The sequence below is a fragment of the Microtus oregoni genome, unplaced genomic scaffold (genome assembly GCF_018167655.1).
Source record: "Microtus oregoni isolate MIOR12 unplaced genomic scaffold, Mior012 000054F_ref0000373, whole genome shotgun sequence".
NCBI classification, from domain to species: Eukaryota; Metazoa; Chordata; class Mammalia; order Rodentia; family Cricetidae; genus Microtus; species Microtus oregoni.
The window spans coordinates 14,934,710-14,955,272 of NW_024543830.1; the positions used below are offsets into that span (position 1 = coordinate 14,934,710).

At 41.8% G+C, this 20,563-nt stretch overlaps 1 protein-coding gene across 2 annotated transcripts in view; it reads right to left on the bottom strand.

The window, feature by feature from the left end:
• Positions 1–18,944, bottom strand: part of LOC121437833 (S-adenosylhomocysteine hydrolase-like protein 1) — a 34,292-nt gene extending 15,348 nt beyond the window's left edge. For both annotated transcript variants that reach the window (XM_041637891.1, XM_041637892.1), the window contains exon 1: positions 18,556–18,944. In XM_041637891.1, the coding sequence (XP_041493825.1) occupies positions 18,556–18,675 (120 nt within the window). In that variant the 5' untranslated portion in view covers positions 18,676–18,944. The remainder of the gene's footprint in view (positions 1–18,555) is intronic.
• Between the last annotated feature and the right edge of the window lie 1,619 nt (positions 18,945–20,563).

Consider the following 20,563-nt stretch of genomic DNA (forward strand, 5'->3'; position numbering starts at 1 on the left):
ATATACACAAAATAATAAATTTAGAAGATTAAGAGCTACATTGATTACAGCTGCACAACTTCCTCTTCTGAAACATCCATCCTCTGCTGGGGTAGTACCAGACTGCAGTATAAGAACCAAGCTTTGGTCTGAGACCTTGGCACAAGCAGTTAATATGATCAAATGAAAAAAAAAAAAAACCAAAAAAACCGAACTGGTAGGTCTCTACAGTCACAAAGGAGCAAACAAAGGGACACTGGGTTGTTTTCAACTTTTTTTGTTTGGTGTGTGTGTTTTCAACTTTCTAACTAGCATGGTTCCCACCAAAAACGAATGCAGAGAACAGAATCAAACAGCAGGCAAGAGACAAAAACCTGGGAGTATTTGTTTAGAACTCATCTTGGTTCAATATCTAACTGGGGAAGTGTTTTCTTTAGGCAACTCTGACACAAGGAAGGGAGAGAGTCCACAGCCTGTTTTGTTTAACCCTAAAAACAGACACTGAAGGTTTAAAGAAGCAAGGCAAACATGCAGGAAGGCATTTAATAAACATCTGCAAAATGAGTGAATCGTTAAAACACCTTTCTTGTGTAATATCAAATTAAGCTTTTAAGATAAACGACAGGGGGCTGGAGAGATGGCTCAGCGGTTAAGAGCATTGCCTGCTCTTCCAAAGGTCCTGAGTTCAATTCCCAGCAACCACATGGTGGCTCACAACCATCTGTAATGAGGTCTGGTGCCCTCTTCTGGCCTGCAGACATACACACAGACAGAATACTGTATATATAATAAAAAATAAAATAAAAAAAGATAAACGACAATCACAAATCAAGCTGAGCCACAGATATTATACCAGAATATGGTTAACAAGTATCTTCATGCAGCCCAAGACATTTCTTACTTTTGTGTTAAAACCTTAATTTTAAAAACCTTAAATATCAAATGTACAACTGCTTTTCAAGAAGAAAAACAAACAAAAAAGTAAACCCTCCACTCACTGAGATGGCCACAAGTCAGCATTTGCCTTCTAAGTAGAATTTTCAATTACATGTTCACATGACTTCTCCAGTCAGCAAGATGCAAGTCAAGGAAAGTTGACCAAGTAATGAATTTCAACCTAATAGGCAGTTACTCTGAAAAAAGTACCGCCAAGAGCCCATCAGTGGTCTTAACAGATTCCAGAGACAGCACTTCCTAAAGCAGTCTCCCTGTTGCTGGCATGGGCAGCCTGTTCGGAAGTGCTCTCTGCTCCAGGCTGTTAAGATTCTCTCTCCTGTTCATCTTTTTTTCAAAAGGTTCTGGGCAGGTTTCCAGATACCACCCACATGGTGGTGAGGTGGGGGAGGAAACTTCAGTAACACTTGCAGATTTTTAGATAAAAAAAATAAAGAGAAGCAGTTGTAGAAAGCTAGAAATATTTCTTCAGCAACCTAAGAACTGAATTAATAGACATAATCTCTCCTTGTAGTTATTATTAATAAAGCTTATCAGCAGCCTAAAGCTTAGCAAGATCTTTCCCATCTAAAAATATTAGACTGTGGCAAACAGTGCTCCTAACATGCCACCTCTCAAATAATGGATATGGTCCACATTTGAAGTAGTGTGGATAGCTGTCCATAAGGTACCCAGCAGACACATGCCCTCTGAACTACAAGCTGCAGAGACTGCCTCACAGCAGCTCTAAAGAATGCTGTGGCTCTGCCAGTTTCATCCAGGAGTCTAACTCTTTAGGTTCTTACCAGCTATCAGATGTTTCCCACTCAGTGGAAAGTATCCTTGCATGCTGTTCACCTTTATGCTGTAAATAAGGATACTGGTGCCAAAAACAATTTCTGGATGTCATAGTTTCTAGCAAAATTGGATCTAATAGCAGCTTTCTGTTTGGGCTAGATTCAGTGTATTTAAGTGAAAAAAAAATATGGTATTTTGGATAAAAGGTAAAACAAAGACAACTGCAAAAGTGTGGTTTGTATCTCTTCTTCTTCTTCTTTTTTTTTTATTTTTTTATTTTTTTGCTTTTCAAGACAGGGTTTCTCCGTAGCCTTAGAGCCTGTCCTGGAACTAGCTCTTGTAGACCAGGCTGGCCTTGAACTCACAGTGATCTACCTGCCTCTGCCTCCCAAGCACTGGGATTAAAGGTCCACCACCACTGCCTGTCTGTATTACTTTTTTTTTCTTCAAATCTAAAGAAACACCAAATCAAACATGCAATAGTCAGCATAGGAAGGGAAGAAGGAAAAACAGAGAAAGTGCGAGCAGAGTCCCCTCTTATGCTAACCGCACATCTGAGAAATGCTAGGCTAGACAGACCCAGTCTCCAAATAACACATCCAGATACAGATGTCTACTTGCTGTGTCTTAAACCCAATTAAACATTACGTCAGTACAGTGTACTATTTTAAAGCATTACTTATGATGGTTGATATGATGGTTGTCTGACTTCTTTCTAGTACTGAGGCTCATTTAGGAACAGCTACTTTACATATTCATGTAGAGGTGGGTGTGGTGACAGTAAGCTACGAGAATGGTAGAGAACTTACCCAAGACAAAGGGAACACAGGCAACCCCAAAAGTTATAAACCTCAAGAAAAAAATAACTGTAATTGCTTAACTGATCTTAATAATTTTTACCATCAGAAGTTGAATTTAATTTTGAAAATGTATGGCCTACACACTCATAAGCATAGCTCAGTTACCCTTTCTCCTTACCATACCTTATTCCATTTTTCCTTCTCTCTGCTGAATTAGAAGAAATTAAGAACTACCAGAACCCTACTATAACCCTATGGCTAAGTGACAACTAGCAGGACAATATATATAGTGCATTATTTTCTTTTTTTAAAATATTTATTCATTCATTCATTCATTTATTATTTATTATGTATACAATATTCTGTCTGTGTATATGCCTGAAGGCCAGAAGAAGGCATCAGACCCCATTACAGATGGTTGTGAGCCACCATGTGGTTGTTGGGAATTGAACTCAGGACCCCTGGAAGAGCAGGCAATGCTCTTAACCTCTGAGCCATCTCTCCAGCCCCCGTGCATTATATTCTTTTAGTCAACATATTCACTTGTCACTAAATACCCATGTCACCTGAGGAGAGATCTATGTACGAAACAAGGGCTGCTAAAATCTGTGTCTGGCTCTGGCTGCCCATGTAATGAGGAGACGGCTTTGTCACGAACTTTCACTCCTCCTCTAGGACATGCCGGCTACTGTAACACACAAAGACTGAAGTCTACTTGTTACATACCTGAGATGTACATGGAAGGACCAGTCTTTCTTAATACTGAGATGACTTCAGAGGTCAGTATCCTTTTCTGGTTCTGAGACATTTAAAAATATATACACTCTATCCCATTGCCTTCCCTGGCATATTGTGCACAGAATTTTGCTGCTTTTGAAGTTATGAGTAACAATTTTCTTAGGTAACACCACTGAGTCAAATAGACTATCAGAAACTAGAAAATTTAACAAGGTAATTACTAAGATGTGCATTAAAACACGTTCTAAAACTCCTACACCTTTTCTAATCCCTTTTCCACATGTCTTCCTGCTAATTCTAATCTACTCCCAGCCACTCCCTTCTCAAAGAAAAAAAAAGTCATGATAGTCAGCCCAGACAGAAGCAGTACCTTTTCTTGACTTTTAAGCAGAGATCAGTCTGATTCCCATTTTAGAAGCAACAACAATGAACACCAATATTGTGAAACAAAAAAATACCCAAGTCTAGCTCAATTAGATAAAAGTGGTTTCCTTATGAAGGATCTTTTCTTTCCAATGCCCTGTCCTCAAACACATCCACCAGAGAATAAGGATCTAAAAGACATCACCTTTGGGATACAGACAGCTTCTTCTTTCATTTCCTAGTGCAGAAATCAGTTTTCTGAGACTCAGCAGGTTTTTGGCTATTCCCTGTTTTCCTTCTGTCTCAAATTTAAGCTCTCAGTCTTTCCAGATGGGGTCTGAGTTTCTGGGAAGGGGTGGGTGGGCAGGCTGACTAATCACAACACATATCTTCCACTTACCCTTAGGGGTCTGAGCAGTCACCAGTAACACACGCTACTAGAATCCAATTCCACAGCCAGACAAAATATCCCCTTCAAGGAACTCAATGTGATGCCATCAAGGCTGGTTGCGGTGAGGAAGAAGGAGGTAATATCAAGGCCATACAGCCAAGTCACTGAAATCATAAGAGACAACGCTGGAAAAATTCTCATAGCACAAGTGGTTTCACCATGGGCCAATACCCCTTTCCTTCAAGAGACAACTCTTCACTGGCCTTGACTATCTCCCTAGGGCTGCAGTCAACCAAGGAATTGCCAACTAGAGGTAAAATTAGCAAGTTGATTTTTTTTTTGAACATGTTAAGTAACACAGGGACAGGCTTCCTAATCTTCTAAAAAAAACCCCAACAATTTACAACATAATGTAAAACACATTATGTATGTAAAAAACCAAGTTCCCTTCTCTACTTAATCTGCTAATGCCTAATTGCCTTACCCTTATATCATGCTAGCCTACCCTCTCCTCACCCGCAACTGCTGGCATCTCATTAAGGAAAAATCAGAACCCTGGGTCCTTAGAGCATACCTAGTCCTTAGGCTCTGTTCACTCACCTCTCCCAGCACCACTGCTGTGTCTTTTACTTATTTCCCCAAATTTCTTACCAGTTTTAACTCAGAAAAAAAGGTCAAACAAACAGTATAATAAATATTTTAATACCTTTGACCTAGAATGGATCTTTAAATTTTTCATGTGGTATATACATACATACATATACACACACATGCATATTTTCATATACTGAAGTCAAAACAAAAAAAACTTACAAACATAAAAATTCCAGTTTTTTGGAATTTCTTTGGAATTCATTCAAGAATAAAGAATAAAGACACTCTCCTACCAAATATCAATGTCATTACAAAACTTAAGAATAATAAGCCGGGTGTAGTGACACACATCTTTAATTTCAGCACTTGGGAGACTGAGGCAGATGGATCCTGTGCATTTCAGCCTGGTCTACATAGTGAGTTCCAGAATAGCCAGAGCTACAAGAGTGAGACCTTGTCTCAAAAAAACAAAACAAAAAACCCAAACAACAACAACAACAAAAAACACCCAAAAGAATATTAATAGTAAGTCTGCAAATTTAAGAACATTTTATTTACTTCTGTTGTGTAAGAGGTACACGTGGGGGTGGGGTACTCATATGCCGTAGAGCATAGTGGATTATTAGGGAGCTCATTCTTCTCACCTCTATGTGAGTAAGGGATAGGGGAAGCTCACAGGCCATGCAGCAGTGAACAAATACCATTGTCTCAAGCACGGTGGAAAATGAGGACCAACACCTGTGGCTATCCAATGACTTCTACACTTGTGCCACAGTGCACACAAACATAAACACAAAGGCACAGAGATTTCCTTGAAGTTCTTTTTGTCCTTACAGTACATTTCATAAAGGATGTACAGTTTAAGTACTGTTTGCTGGGAGCCTGCACAACCAATTACTACATTAGCTTAGGTCTGCTGTTTTGGTTGGGCTCACTTGTGTTCCTAAAGATTCGTAATGCTTCAATTCTTTCCTCTTCTATTTAATCTTATTGGCGTATAAAACAGACATAAACAAACTTAGCACATGTGTGTATCCAGAGTCTCATTTCTATCCACGCTATTATCAGTGGCTTCTGTATGTTTTCATGTTAACTTTCTTCCAGCAAATACATATTTACATTTGCATTTTTCTTCTCTTGCATTTTCAAAGCTATCAATCTAAAATATCCTGCACTTTTGACCCCCAATCATAGAAGTCACTTTATTTAGATTCATAGAGCATGTACTAAAAATCAGGTCAGAGGAGAGTTTTGGCAGCATACGTCTGTGATCCCAGCTGACGCAGGATGATCACAAGTTTCAGGCTAGCCTGGGACAGACCAAGTCAGCTTACTATGTTTAACCTTTTTTTCTATGTTGATCTTCATTCTAAGGGTACCCATAACTTAAACTGGCATATTCTACAGCAAGGTTATGTGGAGATGTTCTTTTTTTTTTTTTTAAAGAAGAAAACTTGTCAATTGTTTACAAACAGGCCTATCTGTACACTTCACACAAATGTCTATGGGAAGAAAATTTAATATGAAGCAAACAATTAATTCTCTGGCACCATTCGGTGATGTCGTAACCTAACAAGGCAATATCTAAAAGAAAAATTTCCTTCCTTGGTCTAGAAGTACAGTTTATATGAGGTTTAAAAGCCAGTTACATTTTAAATCCATTTATTTGTTCTGTGAGTACATGAATCACGCTGTGAGTCAGCTCAGCATTTGGGAAGGCTAGACTATGTCTAACTGGGTAGAACGAAAGGGAAAGTCTTTGCCACGTAGTGTATGAGTGGCAGAACTATGAGCAGCTACCAACGTGTGGCAGTCAAGTCGGAAAGAACTGGTGTTTTGAACCCTGGGCTAACAAGGCAGGATCTACAACCCTTTTAAGCTGCCATCCGTTAGTTGCTTCCTATAAGCTCACTGACTTCCAGGATCCTATGTTAAACAGTAACTACATAGCAACAGCAATTATTTCTAAAGGAGCCAATGACACCTTTCCACAATCCATCCTGTAGTCAGGTTATGTTTTCAAGTTGAAAGGATATAATGAAACCCCTACAAATCAGCTTCGGCTGATTTTAGTTTCCATCCTTCAAGTTTACATAAAAATCTTAGTATGAAACTACCACCTTCTGGGGCTCCAAGAATCGTGAAAGCTGGGAAGGATTGTCAGTTGTGGCTTCTCTGGAGTTGTTTACAAGAGTTACCTATCACTCCAGGATATATTCAGCCACCAAAACTGAGAGAACAGAGTTTAATCCTGGACAAACATGGTGCACAGAACCAGTTCCTGCATGCTGTCCTTCGACCTCTACATGAACACTCACTCACACATATACAAACAAAAACAAAAATCCCCAACAGGCCACAAGCTCAGAAGCACTTCCCTGCTTTTGGAACTGGGTAGGGAAAGCACCTCCTGCTGTTTTAGGGGCTAGTCTACTCAAGTCTGGTTGCAGGAAGGCTTGTGGAGAATAACACCAAAGCAGTTGTGAGCTCTGGGGAAGGTGAACAGTTATTCAGAACCTACATTGTGAAATAAATGAAAGGACAGAGACAAAACTTTTTGATGATGTTCTAAGTGGCTAATGCCCTGCTGTTAAGATGCTACTGTGCGGAGCAGCAGGGCTTAAGCTCCGAGCAAGCAGAAAGGCTCCTCTGATTCCCTGTTAGGAGTGAAGGACAGCGCATGGGCAATCCAGTGCTGACTACTTTCTAATTAATATCCTATCTATATCACAACCACCTATCTTTGTACAAGGAGGATTCCAATTTGGTATTGTTAAAACTGACTACTGATTTGTGTGTGTATAGGAAGGGGGTTCACCTGAGAAACTCACTGAGTATTTTCAGGAGGAGGTATAATACTTTAAAATATGCATCAGATGTATATTTTAAATGTGTTTTTAAAAAGATTTATTATGTATACAGTGGTCTGTCTGCATGTATGCCTGCAGGCCAGAAGAGGGCACCAGATTTCATTACAGATGGTTGTGAGCCACCATGGGGTTGCTGGGAATTGAACTCAGGACCTCTAGAAGAACAGCCAGTGCTCTTAACCTCAGAGCCATCTCTGCAGTCCTTAAATGTACTTTTTAAAAAAATATCCAGAGGGTGGGGGTGGCGCATGCCTATATATTCCCAGCACTTGGGAGGCAGAGGCAAGGTGGATCCTTGAGTTCATGGCCAGCCTGGTCTACAAAGCAAGTTCCGGGACAACCAGGACTGTTAGACAAAAAAAAAAAACAAAAAACAAAAAACAAAACAAAACTGTCTAGTGCTGGCTAAGGATAGTGGTTTTTCTCTTAAATATTAACATTTAACAAAGAGAATATGTCCTGAAATTGAAAAGGTTCTTTTACATCTGCAGTGTGTTACCCGAAAAGCACCCAGTTCAAGTCACTTTAAATCTTAAAATGTGCCTGAAAGATCTAGCAATGTTAGGGGCTGGAGAGATGGCTCAGAGGTTAAGAGCACTGGCTGCTCTTCCAGAGGTCCTGAGTTCAATTCCAACAACCACATGGTGGCTCACAATCATCTGTAATGAGATCTGGCGCCCTCTTCTGGCGTGCGGGCATACATGGAGGCAGAATGTTGTATACATAATAAGTAAAAAAATAAAATTAAAAAAAAAAGAATAAATTTAAAAAAAAGTTCTAGCAATGTTAAATTTTCACAAAATAAAAGTTATACTGCTGGGCATAGCGACACTGACCTTTAACCCTAGCACTGGGGAAGCAAAGGCAGGCAGATCTCTTTGAGTCTCAGGACAGCCTAGACTATACATCAAATTCTAGCCAGAGCTACAAAGTGAGACCCTGTCTCAAAAAACCAAAAATGTTATATTCACTTTGGGTAAAGTTAAATAAAAAATGTTGTCACCAACGAATTCTTACTTCCTAATATCACAGTGCTACAGAACTATATCTAAAAACTTATTGTAAGGCTTTTACTTTTGTTGAGATAATCTACTTTTAAGTAACATATGTGAATAATAAATTTTGGTTCCCTAGCTATGCTAGGCATGTTAAATATTTACCTAAATAATCTCATATGTAGATCCTAAAAAGTCAAACTCATAGGAAGAAGGGCTGAGGGAATGGTTAAAAGATACAATTCTGATGTCTAAAATGAACAGAGCTCTGGGGAGATTCTCAACCTCCTAATGCTGTGACCCTTTAATACTGTAGTTCCTCATGTTGTGGTGGCCCCCAACCATATATATACATATGGGTTTTTTTTTTTTTTTTTTGAGACAGGGTTTCTCTGTAGCTTTGGAGCCTGTCCTGGAACTAGCTCTTGTAGACCAGGCTGGCCTCAAACTCACAGAGATCAGCCTGCCTCCCTAGTGCTGGGATTAAAGGGATGTGCCACCACCACCCGGCTCCATAAAATAGTTTTGTTGCTACTTCATAACTGTACTTTTGCTACTGCTATAAGTCGTAATTCATTATCTGTGTTTTCTGATGGTCTTTCAACCCCTGTGAAAGGGTTGTTCAACTCCCTATGGGGTCTCACTCACAGTTCAAGGAGTACTTCCTGGAGGCAGTGTTCTGGAAAGTTTCACAAAAGGTAACTGAGGAAATAGTTATGTAAACTGACTTGATCAGAGTAATCTCTTGACAATGTGTACAAATAACAAAGTATCACATTATACTGAATACAATTTTGCTAATTGTATCTTCAAAAAGCTGAAAATGTTGATGAAGAAAAATAAAATCGAGTATTAGTTTTAACTACATATTAATACAAGTTGAATAGAATTGTAAAATATATTTTTGTTATTGTTGTTTTTCAAGTTGGCTTCAAACTCAGATATCCGCCTGCTTCTGCCTCCCGAGTGGTGGGATTAAAGGCGTGTACCCCCCCCCCCCCGGCAGCTTTATAAAATAGATTTTTAAGACCCCAGAAATTGAGGCTTAAAGATCCTTCCGTCATTCAAAACAAAGACTTATTTTTATTTTGTGTATATGAACAGATGCGAGCCTTGGATCCCTTAGAGCTGGAGATACTGGCAGTGACTTAGGCACTAGGAATGGAATTTCTGTCCTCTGGGAGAACACAGAACGAATGCTCATGAGTTCAGCCACCACTCCAGCCAGTAAGGAAAGACAACTGGTGTACAATTGTATCTCCTCAGCTTTAATGCGTCACTAAGCAAACCACGACACATCCTTATGTTAACAGCAGGCTTCCTTTTTTCCTCCCACAGGAAAGCAGTTAGAACTGGTACCGGGTAGAGCCTCCTGACTTCTCTGGGGAGAGATGAGACTCTGTTAATGGGACCTGAGTCTATACACAAAGTTAGCTCTGAACACCCTGATAATACCCCCTTTATTCGGTAGTCTTTGAGTTTGGGCGTGGAAATTTCTCAAGACCATAAAGAAAAAGAATCCTATAAAAACCCCTCAAGTAAAGGACATTTCTTCTCTTCCAAAGAAAAGGCAGGAAAAGCTCCAGCCTCAACTAGACACGTCTTCCTACTGAGTTCCAGCCACCACTGTTCCTGCAGCACTTATCCTGAGGCAGGCCTGGCCATTCTTTCAGGCCAAAGGCCAGAGCCAGTATTCCCAATGGCTTTGGCTGGTAACATGGTTCACAGTTTAATCAACTATCTCCCTGGCACATGCTTCTGATCTTTCTTTAGTTATTTCCCTAACTCCTCAATAATCAACTATTCCTTTCTGTGCTTTTCTTCTTAAGTCAGAATTTCACCAAAATGTTTCTCAAAATCTTTAAAATACTATTATTTTCAGTCTAGGAATTCATAATATAAACTAGAAAGTTTAAACTCTCATATTTTGACTTGACCAACTAGAAACTAGGGGTAAGAGTATGTAAAAAAAATGTTAGAATTATCTTAGTATTTCCAAAGTAATTTAGACTGAAGAAAAGGTACTGGCTTAGAGAAGCCTGGTGTTCCCTGTTTTTTCTATAGATACCCTCCAGCACTCTTTTTTAAATCATCTTCCTGTTTTCATGAAGACCTTTAGGAGATAAAGTCCAAAGAACACAGCTCAGGGCTTCCTTTGACTCTAACACATCCTTAATTCTAGATAAGCAATCATTCCAGGTGCTTGGCCTGGGTCCTTGGATAGGCTTTAGGTTGACAAATTTCCTGTATACAAATTGTTTAATTTACTCTTTTTTTTTTTGCCTAGAATATGTACACAGTTCTAAGAGTGCTCTAAACTCCAAAGGTTAAGGGAGCCTAAATAATAGTCTCAGGGGAATCTAAACTCTACAGGACATATCTGTAGTTGTGTCTAGCACAGGTGTAACTTGGACAGGCTCCTTAACTTCTGCTCCAGACTTACTCTGAATGTGAGAAAAGCAGCAGCAGTAAGTTATTTTTTTTTTTTTGTTTCTTTTTGAGACAGGGTTTCTTTGTGTAGCCCAGGCTGGCCTCGAACTCACAGAGTTCTGCCTGCCTCTGTCTCCTGAGTGCTGGGATTAAAGGTGTGCACCACCACTGCCAGGTTGGAGAAGCTACTTTAAACACCAACTATACTTACTGGTCAGTACAAACAGTGCATCTGATGAATCCTTAAGAGGTTAGGCGAACATGACAGTCTATCTAATCAAGACAGAGACTTTTTTGTTTTGTTTTTGACTTTTAAATATGGTTTAGTTTAAGTTTAGTAAAAACTGGCAATATGTTCTCATTCCAATCATGACCAGTACTCAGCTAATCCCCTCTCTATGGAATCAGAAAGGAATGTGCAAAATTATGAGCTCCATATTCTCCAAATAGGATAACTCAAGGGCTGAGATTAATTTCATCAATCATCCATTCCCAATTACAAACCGGCAGACAGGGGACCTGTCAACACAGGTGCTCTCCATCTATCCTTTATAACCTGGAAGTTTCCTTTACCCCACTTACATTTACTCTCAACTGGCAAATAAGATTAGAAACCACCTCCAGAGTAATGCTTCCTCCTGGGAAATACTGGAGAAGGGGTGTAGTGAGGTCAGTCCCTCCAGGATTTGTTTTTCCTTGGACTTAGCCTACAGCTTATTACAGTGAGAACATGATGTCCCCAACCAACTTAGACTCTTTCTGTTACAACCTCGAAGCAAACAGATTCTACAGCAGTTACAAGGCTGTTACCAAGGCCACTGTATTGATCAGTGTAATTAAGATTCACAATTCATCAAGTCCAGCATGAGAAGCCAGCTGGGTCACTCTCTTCATAACAAGCCAACACTGGAAATCTTCCTGTCTTGCTTGCTAAGAAGTCTGGTACTGATGTTGGCACTAAAAACTCAAGTACTGAATTAGAAGCTGGAACCACCTGGACAGTGACAGGAAACTGAATCTGTTACCAGAGCAACCGCACATATCTGCCATCTCTACAAAGCACTTATTTCATCTTCCAAAACGGAATTTTGAAAGACTCCCTCTCCACCAAATCTTGCCAAAGTCACATGCTTTACAGAAATGTCACAAAATTTAATGCCAACCAGAATCAGAGCTCATGATTAGGACAGCACTGGCCCCATTCCCAGAAGACTGTAATTCTAAAGGTGTGTTTCAAAGACAAGTGTACATCAGGCTTTTGGGTGTCAAGTTCACCTTTGGTTCAGCATTTGTAGAGTAAGAAGGTTGGGAAATTTGCTCAGCATTGTCAGCAAGGCTGTTAATACTTTCAGAGCCCTAACAAACACTCCAAATCCGACTGTTACTGTTCAACTCTTCATTATTCTTCAAAGTTGCAACTCCCTAGACCAAAGTCCCTGCCCCTCAAATCCAGGACATCAGTCTCGACTTCGAGTAGAGGGTCCCCAGTGCTAAAGACTGAAAGTGGTAACAATTTCAAATCTAAGGCTATGTTTCCACGCTACAAGCTAATAAATGAGGAGGCCATGTACTCTGTATTCTCTTTTTCCTCTCTGACCTTCCATTTGTGGCATTAGAAAGAGCTTTGCTGGAGGGGGAGGGAAATGGGAGGCTGGGGGGAGGCGGAAACTTTTTTTTTCTTTTTCTCAATAAAAAAATTTTTTTTTAAAAAAAAAAGAGCTTTGCTAAGTGAGTGGGAATTCTAATTAGGTTCTCCCTGCTGTCCCTAGTTGCAGCCTTATCCATTCATAAGGGAGGTTAAGTTAGTAGGAAATAGCTCTGGCCAGAAGACAGGGAAAGCAAGTCAGGTGCCACATGAGCTAACTCACTTTCTCCTGGGGACAATCCCTTCCCAGTATTTGATTCAATAAACATTCAGACACTACGTGTAAGGCATGGTCCTTGACCTTAAAAAGCTCTATGTAAAGAAATCAGATTTCATCAGCTCAGACTTAAAACACAGTTTGAAAAGCACGATCTCTTATGAAGAGTAGTAGGGCTGAGATTGTTCCCTCCCAAAGTTGCTGAAATGTTGGCTTTTGTGTGTAAGTTTCTGAGTTACACTCTCAAGGCAATGAGTCCCTTGAGAAGGTGAGAGGCCTCCCAAAGAGGAGGGTAACAATACCACCAGCCTCAGCTTGATTCTAAACCACAAGAACAAAGTACAAGTTAGAAACCTTAAAAAAAAACACAAACAAACAACAACAACAACAACAACAAAAAAAAAAACCAAGCAGATTCTCGATCTTTAAAGAAAGGAAGTAACTATGAGGAGAAGCCTGACTATTTAAAGTAGGATCTATGAATAATATGAGCAAGTTCCAGGCAGCCCTATTAAAACCTCTAGAAGCAAACATGTTTCTGTGCTCCTCTGAACTTTCCTAAGGACAGAAATTATGAGTTCATGAAATTTTTCAAAGATTAAGACTCACAAGGTTAAGAACAATCTCATTTCCTCAGTCGGACCAAACTGAGACTGGTTTCAATTCTCTGCCATCTATACATTCTGTATGTAGTTACCTCTTCTCGACTTAGAAACATAGATGAGGGTTTCCATTTTGAAAATACAAAATAAACTTCTTTTCTACATCTTTAAGATAATGTTAACAACTGAGTCCAAATGAGTTTTCCTTAGGGCCTTCTAAAGATGGAGATGATAGACAGTACCAGTAATTTGCATGCACCCTGAGATTAAAGCATTGAGCTTATATCTTTAGAGAAACTGATCACAGATAGAACAAATTAGTCTGAGTCTCAAGAGAAGTGTGGGTGTCCCACCTAGTTCTGTAGGTGCTATGGAGCGAAGGGACACATTTCTGTGGGAAAACTCAAAATTACAGTTCAAAGGTATTTCTGTTTCATACAATTCAAGGATTCTGCTTTGGAAAGACCCCGGAATCATTAAAAGAAAGAAAAAGAAAGAAAGAAAGAAAGAAAGAAAGAAAGAGGGAGGGAGGAGGGAAGGAGGGGAAAACCAAATCCTTCTGGACCCCTTGCTAGCCAGTGCTTGTTCAAAGATTATACTTGAGAACCACAAGTTGTACCACATTCATAGCTACCCACAGATGGGTTTAACATGCCTAACGGGATTAAAGTTTCAAACATCTTTTTGAGATAATTTGCAAGACTATAATGGGAAACATTGGATCCAGGTGACACACTTCATATGGATCCAAAGCACATTTACTTTCTATTTGCTTTTGTTTTTAAAGACGGGCTCTTTCTTTGCAGTCCATGTTGGCTCTGAACTTATTATGATCCTCTTGTCTTAGCCTTTTGAATGCTAGGATTATAGGTGTACACACAACCATATTTATAATTTTACCAGCCAAAGATGTAAACAATGAACCTATTATAAGTTAAATGTCTAAAGTTCTGAACAAATTCATTTAGAAATTAGAGTGTATCTAAGGCAATCAAACCAAGTAAGAGGAGGAACCATTCATTGTCTGTGGAGAAACTAGGGAAAAAAGAAGTCTTCTGGGCTGGGGCTATAGCTCTGTGGCAGGGCACTTGGTTTGCATATCCAAGGTCCTGGGTTTGATTCCTAGGACTTCAAAAATAAAAATAAAAATCTTATTCTCCTGACTCCTATTCAAAGATTGCAACTAACAAAGCAGCTGCTTTAAAGAGAATATAATAACATGAAGATGAGATTGAATTCCAGCACTCAGGAGGCAGAGGCAGGCAGATCTCCGAGTCTATAGAGGACAGCCAGGACTACACAGGGAAACTCCGTCTCAAAAAACAAAAACCGACAAACAAAAAACCATAAAGCTGAGAAATGGCAACCAATCTAATTTCTTTTTGATGACTTTAAGGAGCACAGGTATAAAATCTACACAGCAGCAAGAAGACTGTACCATCAGATAATTAAAGAAAAAAGGAGCACCCCGGATTTTACCTCTGTCGTTTTGTTCTGAGCAGTGCTTCTTAAGGCTCCGGATGAACTAGCCCTACATACACTTTACCCAGACCAACAACTATGCACAAAAGTAGTTTAATATGCCACTCAGCAAAATCCTGTGTCCTTCCTCCTCAGATTTCAGAAATTCAGAGAATGGTCAACATTCTGAGAGGTATTTGGAGAAACATATCCATCAAAGGAGATTTCATCAATAAACTGGAGATTTGGGTTTGTTCTATCGGAAAACACCAATCTGATACAAAGTCAATTTCTGAAGGTCCGAAAACAGCTACTGTCTCTGCAACAATGTAGCAGATGTATTTGATTCCAATTACCGCCAATACGTCTTACAACTCAAGGACTCCTTTCTCATGTCAGCTTTCGGGACCATACTACCCGAAAACACTGTAAGCTGTGAATAAGTTTTACCATGTGAGCTATATCAAAACAACCAATGAGATCCCGTGATAACCGCCTTTATAATTCTTGGTCAGGAAAACATGTCTTCCATTATTTCTCATGTCTACTGAGGGACACGTTCTTAGGGATGTTTATACGGAGTTGCTTGTGGTAGCCAATCTCATTAATTATACTCAAAGTTAACAATTTTCCCCATTATTTCTGAAGTTTTGTCTTCCCCATTGTATTGTATTTATGACCTCCTATAAGCTACCAATGAGAAAAGGCCTAGCAAGATTCTCAGCAGGCAAAAACATTTGCTGCCCAGTCTGATGTGAGTTTGATCCCTGGCACCCACAAAGTGAATGAGAAAAGAGACTTCTGCAAATTATCCTCTGACTCCCCACATGCTGTGGCACACGTGTCTTCCCTCCATAAATTAATGTAGTAAAAAATTTTTAAGCTGGGTGGTGGTGGTGCACACCTTTAATCCTAGCACTCCGGAGGCAGAGGCAGGCGGGTATCTGTGAATTCGAGGCCAGCCTGGTCTACAAAAGCTAGTTCCAGGACAGGCTCCAAAGCTACAGAGAAACCTTGTCTCAAAAAACCAAAATAAATAAATAAATTTTAAAAAGAGGTAACAAAATACACTTTAAAAAACTACTGTTGTTATCTTAACTTCCAAATGTCTCTAGTTACATCTATTCCAAACAGGTACTTATTAGGCAAATGAGGAAACTGAGGCACACAAGTTATTCACTTACGGGAATACCAACTAATAGTTGGCTTCCTGACCACCAATTATTTCAAGTCTTAATCAAACCAACAAGCCCTGTAATAAGGATACAACACTGGGTATCAATAACGTTGAATAGTAAGATGCATATGCTTTTACATATGCTGTACCTCAAAGCAAACAATAAATAAAAGCTGGCAAGAAAAAAAAAGTACACTAGGATCTGATCTTACTGAGAAGCACTGGGGTCACCTATATTCTTTGACCCAGGAATGTCCTCAATTCCAGTGGGGCCTCAGGAATGGGAATGACCCACGGGTTACTTGGTTTAGAGTCAAGCTGGAATCCTCATGGGTGAAGGACGACACCATTTGAAAGAGGCCATTTTCTCACACTACCCAGTACCATGCCAAGCTCCCACCCACCCTCACCTTTCCCATACTTTGTCACATAATCATCACATGGAAGAGGTACAAAAAGTGATCTAAGTCATAAATCCAGCTGCAATTCTGAGGAAGAATAATATACCCAAAAACAGACTACCTGAATTTACTACATGACCTTGACTAGTCCTTAACTGGTCCATTAACTAAATAATGTCTTTTATCATCATTAAGGGAAGGGTAATTAGTCATCACAATGCATTTCAATATAAGTACAACGTAAATGCCACACAATAAAGTTCAAAGAACGAGACTAATAACATGGAGACACATAATAGCAAATGGAAACTTACAACAGGGTCTTCCCACACTCCTGGCAGACTTGCTTATTTTAGCTAATGGGAGTCTCTAAAGTCATTAGCACTTGGCTTCACAATAATACTCATTTGTGATCTTCCTCCCAGGAAGAAGAAAGGGAAAGGGATCTTAGTGCTGCTGGCATTCAGCATTTCAGTTACTGGTTAGCCAGACTGGCAATTAACAATTGAGTGCTGTGTGCAAGGTACAGAGCTAGGTTTCATGGCGATAATCAAGAGTCCTTGCCTCTAGTTTACAATGTATAGTTCAGATTTTGGTTTATCAGTATTGGCTTGCAAGAATATAGTTACATCGAAATAAAGAAAAGGAACAATGAAAACACTCTCAAGTAACTAGACAAAAGGTGGGCTAATGGTAAGAGATGAGCCAGAGGGATCAGGCTATCAGGATTTCCCTATTCTTTCCCTTAACTCATCTGAGGCACTATGCATAAGCATTCTGCTTGTAAGAACTCTAACTGCGATTCCAAATAGTGCACATTGCAAAAGGTCACTTCTCCAACAAATCAGAGGAATGAGAGCACTAAAAACGAGGTCGACTGGATCCCTTAGGATCAAGGGATCTTCTAGAATCTTTTAAAGGCCCTAATGGTAACAATCTCAATTTTGTGAGAAAACTAAGCTAAAGTACACAGTGATGCCTTCTCTTTGCTAGACTTGGCTAGTAATTCGTTTCCTGGAGGGGAAAAGGCCCTCTCAGGCACTAAGAACAGCTTAACTACTTCAGGTGCAGGGACCTCCGGGGCTGCCTACCCCTGCAAACCTTGCTCTACTGAATTTATACCAGCCCCGAGCCCCAACACGTACTGTAGGACAGGGTTAGCTCTGAAATGACTTTATACAAGAGGGGAATGTTTGTCCTGGTTTTCGCTGGCTTCAGGAAGGTCACCTCTTGGCAAAGGTTCTTTGGTCTACTGTTAACTGGGTGCCAAAGGTGTAAAGTCGAGTAATGTTTGACAGAAAGCTCCGGAGATCTCAATGCCACCGCGGAGAGGGCTAGTTAAACTCAGCCCTCCATAGATCACCTTTTCCAAGAGCAAGAGAAGCTCAACCCATTGCACAATAAGCGGAACTTGTTCGCTGCAGTAAAGAATGAGCAATCATTGCTTACCACCCACCTCTCCCACCTACCCAAGCTTCTTCTTTCTGGAGGGATGTCTAAATGATCTATTCACATGACTGGGATCAACCTGCATCCATGACAGTGTCTACTGTCACCAACCCTTAAATTTCCCTTTCTCGCATACTTCCAAGCAACTGGAAGACTGGGATGCGAAAATCATTTTTGACTTTCAATCTTTTGTTGCTTTTAAAGCCTTCAGCTGCATTTAAAAAAAAAAAGCCAGTTCATACAATTTTTCCTCTTGCCTCTATCACGCAGTTGTTGGTTAAACGGCCAACGCTCCCCAAGAGATGCCTTGAAAAGCGCTGCCTGATTTCCCCACTCGCTAGAGGGGAAGTTACCTGCACAGCTCCAGCACCTAGAGAGGTCACAGGGGTCGGCTGAGCCGTTCATCCCCTCCCAATCTCTTCCTCAAGGCCTTCCATTCAGAAAAAGTCAGCCGCAAATACAAGGCCTGGCCCTCTCGGGCTTCAGAAAGATCCAGGAGGACTCCGGCCGAGGGACAAAGAAAAGCGAGGTCAGAGCGGCCTCTTCGGCCCCAGATAGGCCCATGGCCGCTCACCGGCCACCCCTTACATCGTGTCAGTGGTCCCTAAGCACCCCAACCCTTAGCCCGAAGTCCCGAACTACCAGAGCCCGGGCCTGGGGCTTGCTCGCGCCCCTTCCGCGAGGGCCCCCGCCGCCACCCAGAGCCTCGCACCTTCTTGGGAGCCTTGGTGACTGTGGCCATGAAGGAGTACTTCTCAGCGTCCTCGATCTCCTTGGCCTGTTTCAGCTCCTCCCCGACACCGGGCAGCGGCATCGCGTCAGGCATCGACATCCCCCGGCCGGCCCGACCCGCGGCTAACCCGCCGCCCCCGCCTCTTTCCCTCACGGGCGCTCGCCCGTCCGCGCGGCACCCTCGGCCACGCGCTCGCCCGCCTTCCCGCCAGGCCCCGCGCCGAGCTGCTTGTGCTTCCGAAGGGCTGGGACCCGCGCGCCTCGTCGGCTCCGCAGTCCAAGACAGACGGACGGAGACGGCGGCCACGGAACAACCAGAAGCGGCAGCGCGCTGCTCCGACCTGCCCGCGCAGCAACCTCCGCTGCACGCAAGCACGCACGCAAAGTAAGGGTAGAGGGCGGAGACGCCACGTCAAGTACTGGCAGGCCCAAGGAGGGTGGGGAAAGAGGCGGAGAGAATTGGCGCACTCTGGTGACGTCGCCACGCTGGGCCGGGCTGCGAGGTCTGTTCCTTCCTCCTTGGCTGCTCCTGGGTGATGAGCTTCACAGGGTGAGTTGTAGCTTGTTCGCCACCAGGTGGTGCCATCAGCCCTACTATGTGGTCCCTGTAAAGATGCCACAGGACTGAGCGACCTTGGACTACTGAATTTCCCAGGAGATCTCGGGGTAAAAAGGTGGGGGTGAGGGGTGGAGGGGGCACCGTATAAAAGAGCGCTGCTTGGGCGCATAGGCCAGAGTCCCACAGGACTTAGAACCTTTCCTGGGATTGCCTACTCACTCGCAGCCCGCACCATGGCTGGACCCTTTGGACCAGAAGCCCAATTTCAAGGGCCAGTGTTTGCTTTTTGACTTCATAGGGGGGCAGAACAAGCTGAGAGCCGTCTGGTTTCTACACAACCCTTTATGACCTCCATCACTATCTCCTCCTGGGCCTTGTCTGTTTACAAAACCTTCTGGCTGCAGCTCCCGATGTGAAGAGGTCATTACGATAGGGTTGATGGGCCTGAGGGTAGAGAACTAAGGGCAGATGGAAAAAAAGCCCAGGCCAAATTGACCCTCCCGCTGCCTGCTCTCTCTAGGTATTAGTCTCTCCCTGCCAGCTCCACTTGCGGTGAGCCTGTAGGGTGCTCTCAGAGTTTCTGGATTCTACTGTGTACAGTCCCCGTGTGAGGCCCCGGGTGGCAGAGGTGCATGTGGCCCATTTATGTTTTCCAAGAATTGGTTCATTTGGAAAGGGAAACCTTGTTTGGAAGCTGGTGTCAGCTGAGATAGTCTGTCCTTTGCAAATCATTCAGATGACATTGGCTCCAGTTCCTATGTCCTGTGGAAAGTACAATGTTGTCCCCAGGATTTCTGTGAACTGCTGAGGGTACTTAGGTTTTCATGGTCACCTCTGGCTCTAATCTAACTAGTTCGCGGCCTAATCTGAAATTTTATTCACCGTTCCAGTCTCATGACTGTTCCTCTTGCTGTCACATCAGCCCATTCTCTTTCCAACTCCCACCCCTAAACCACAAAAATGAGGCTATAACATGTAGCAGAACTTTTAGTGAAGTTTTGTGGGTCACAGGGGAGAGGAGGTTACATCACATGGCAAACAGTCTTCAATCACATTTCTGAAATGTTTCAAAAAGTTATTTCGGCTGTCTCACCACCTTGGGATTTCTCAATGGCCACAAGATCCCACAAAACTCGCTTCCGCTACACATCTAGCTGCCTCCTGCGACTCCCTTCTCGTCCCTTTCCTTCACCCTTCTCCTCTCTCCCGTGGACTCTGAGAAGCCAGACTCTTCTCTACTGTGCTAAGATTAAGTCTTCCTGGGACCTTTCTCCTAGATTTCTCTCCATGTCTACTTTTTTATATCCAGCACCTCACCATGTTGTGGTTGTTTGTTTCTTTGTTTGTTTGTTTGTTTGTGACAAGGGTTCACTCTGCTGAAGCCCAGGCTGGCTTGAACTCTTACCCTGTTCCATTTATGCCTGACTTT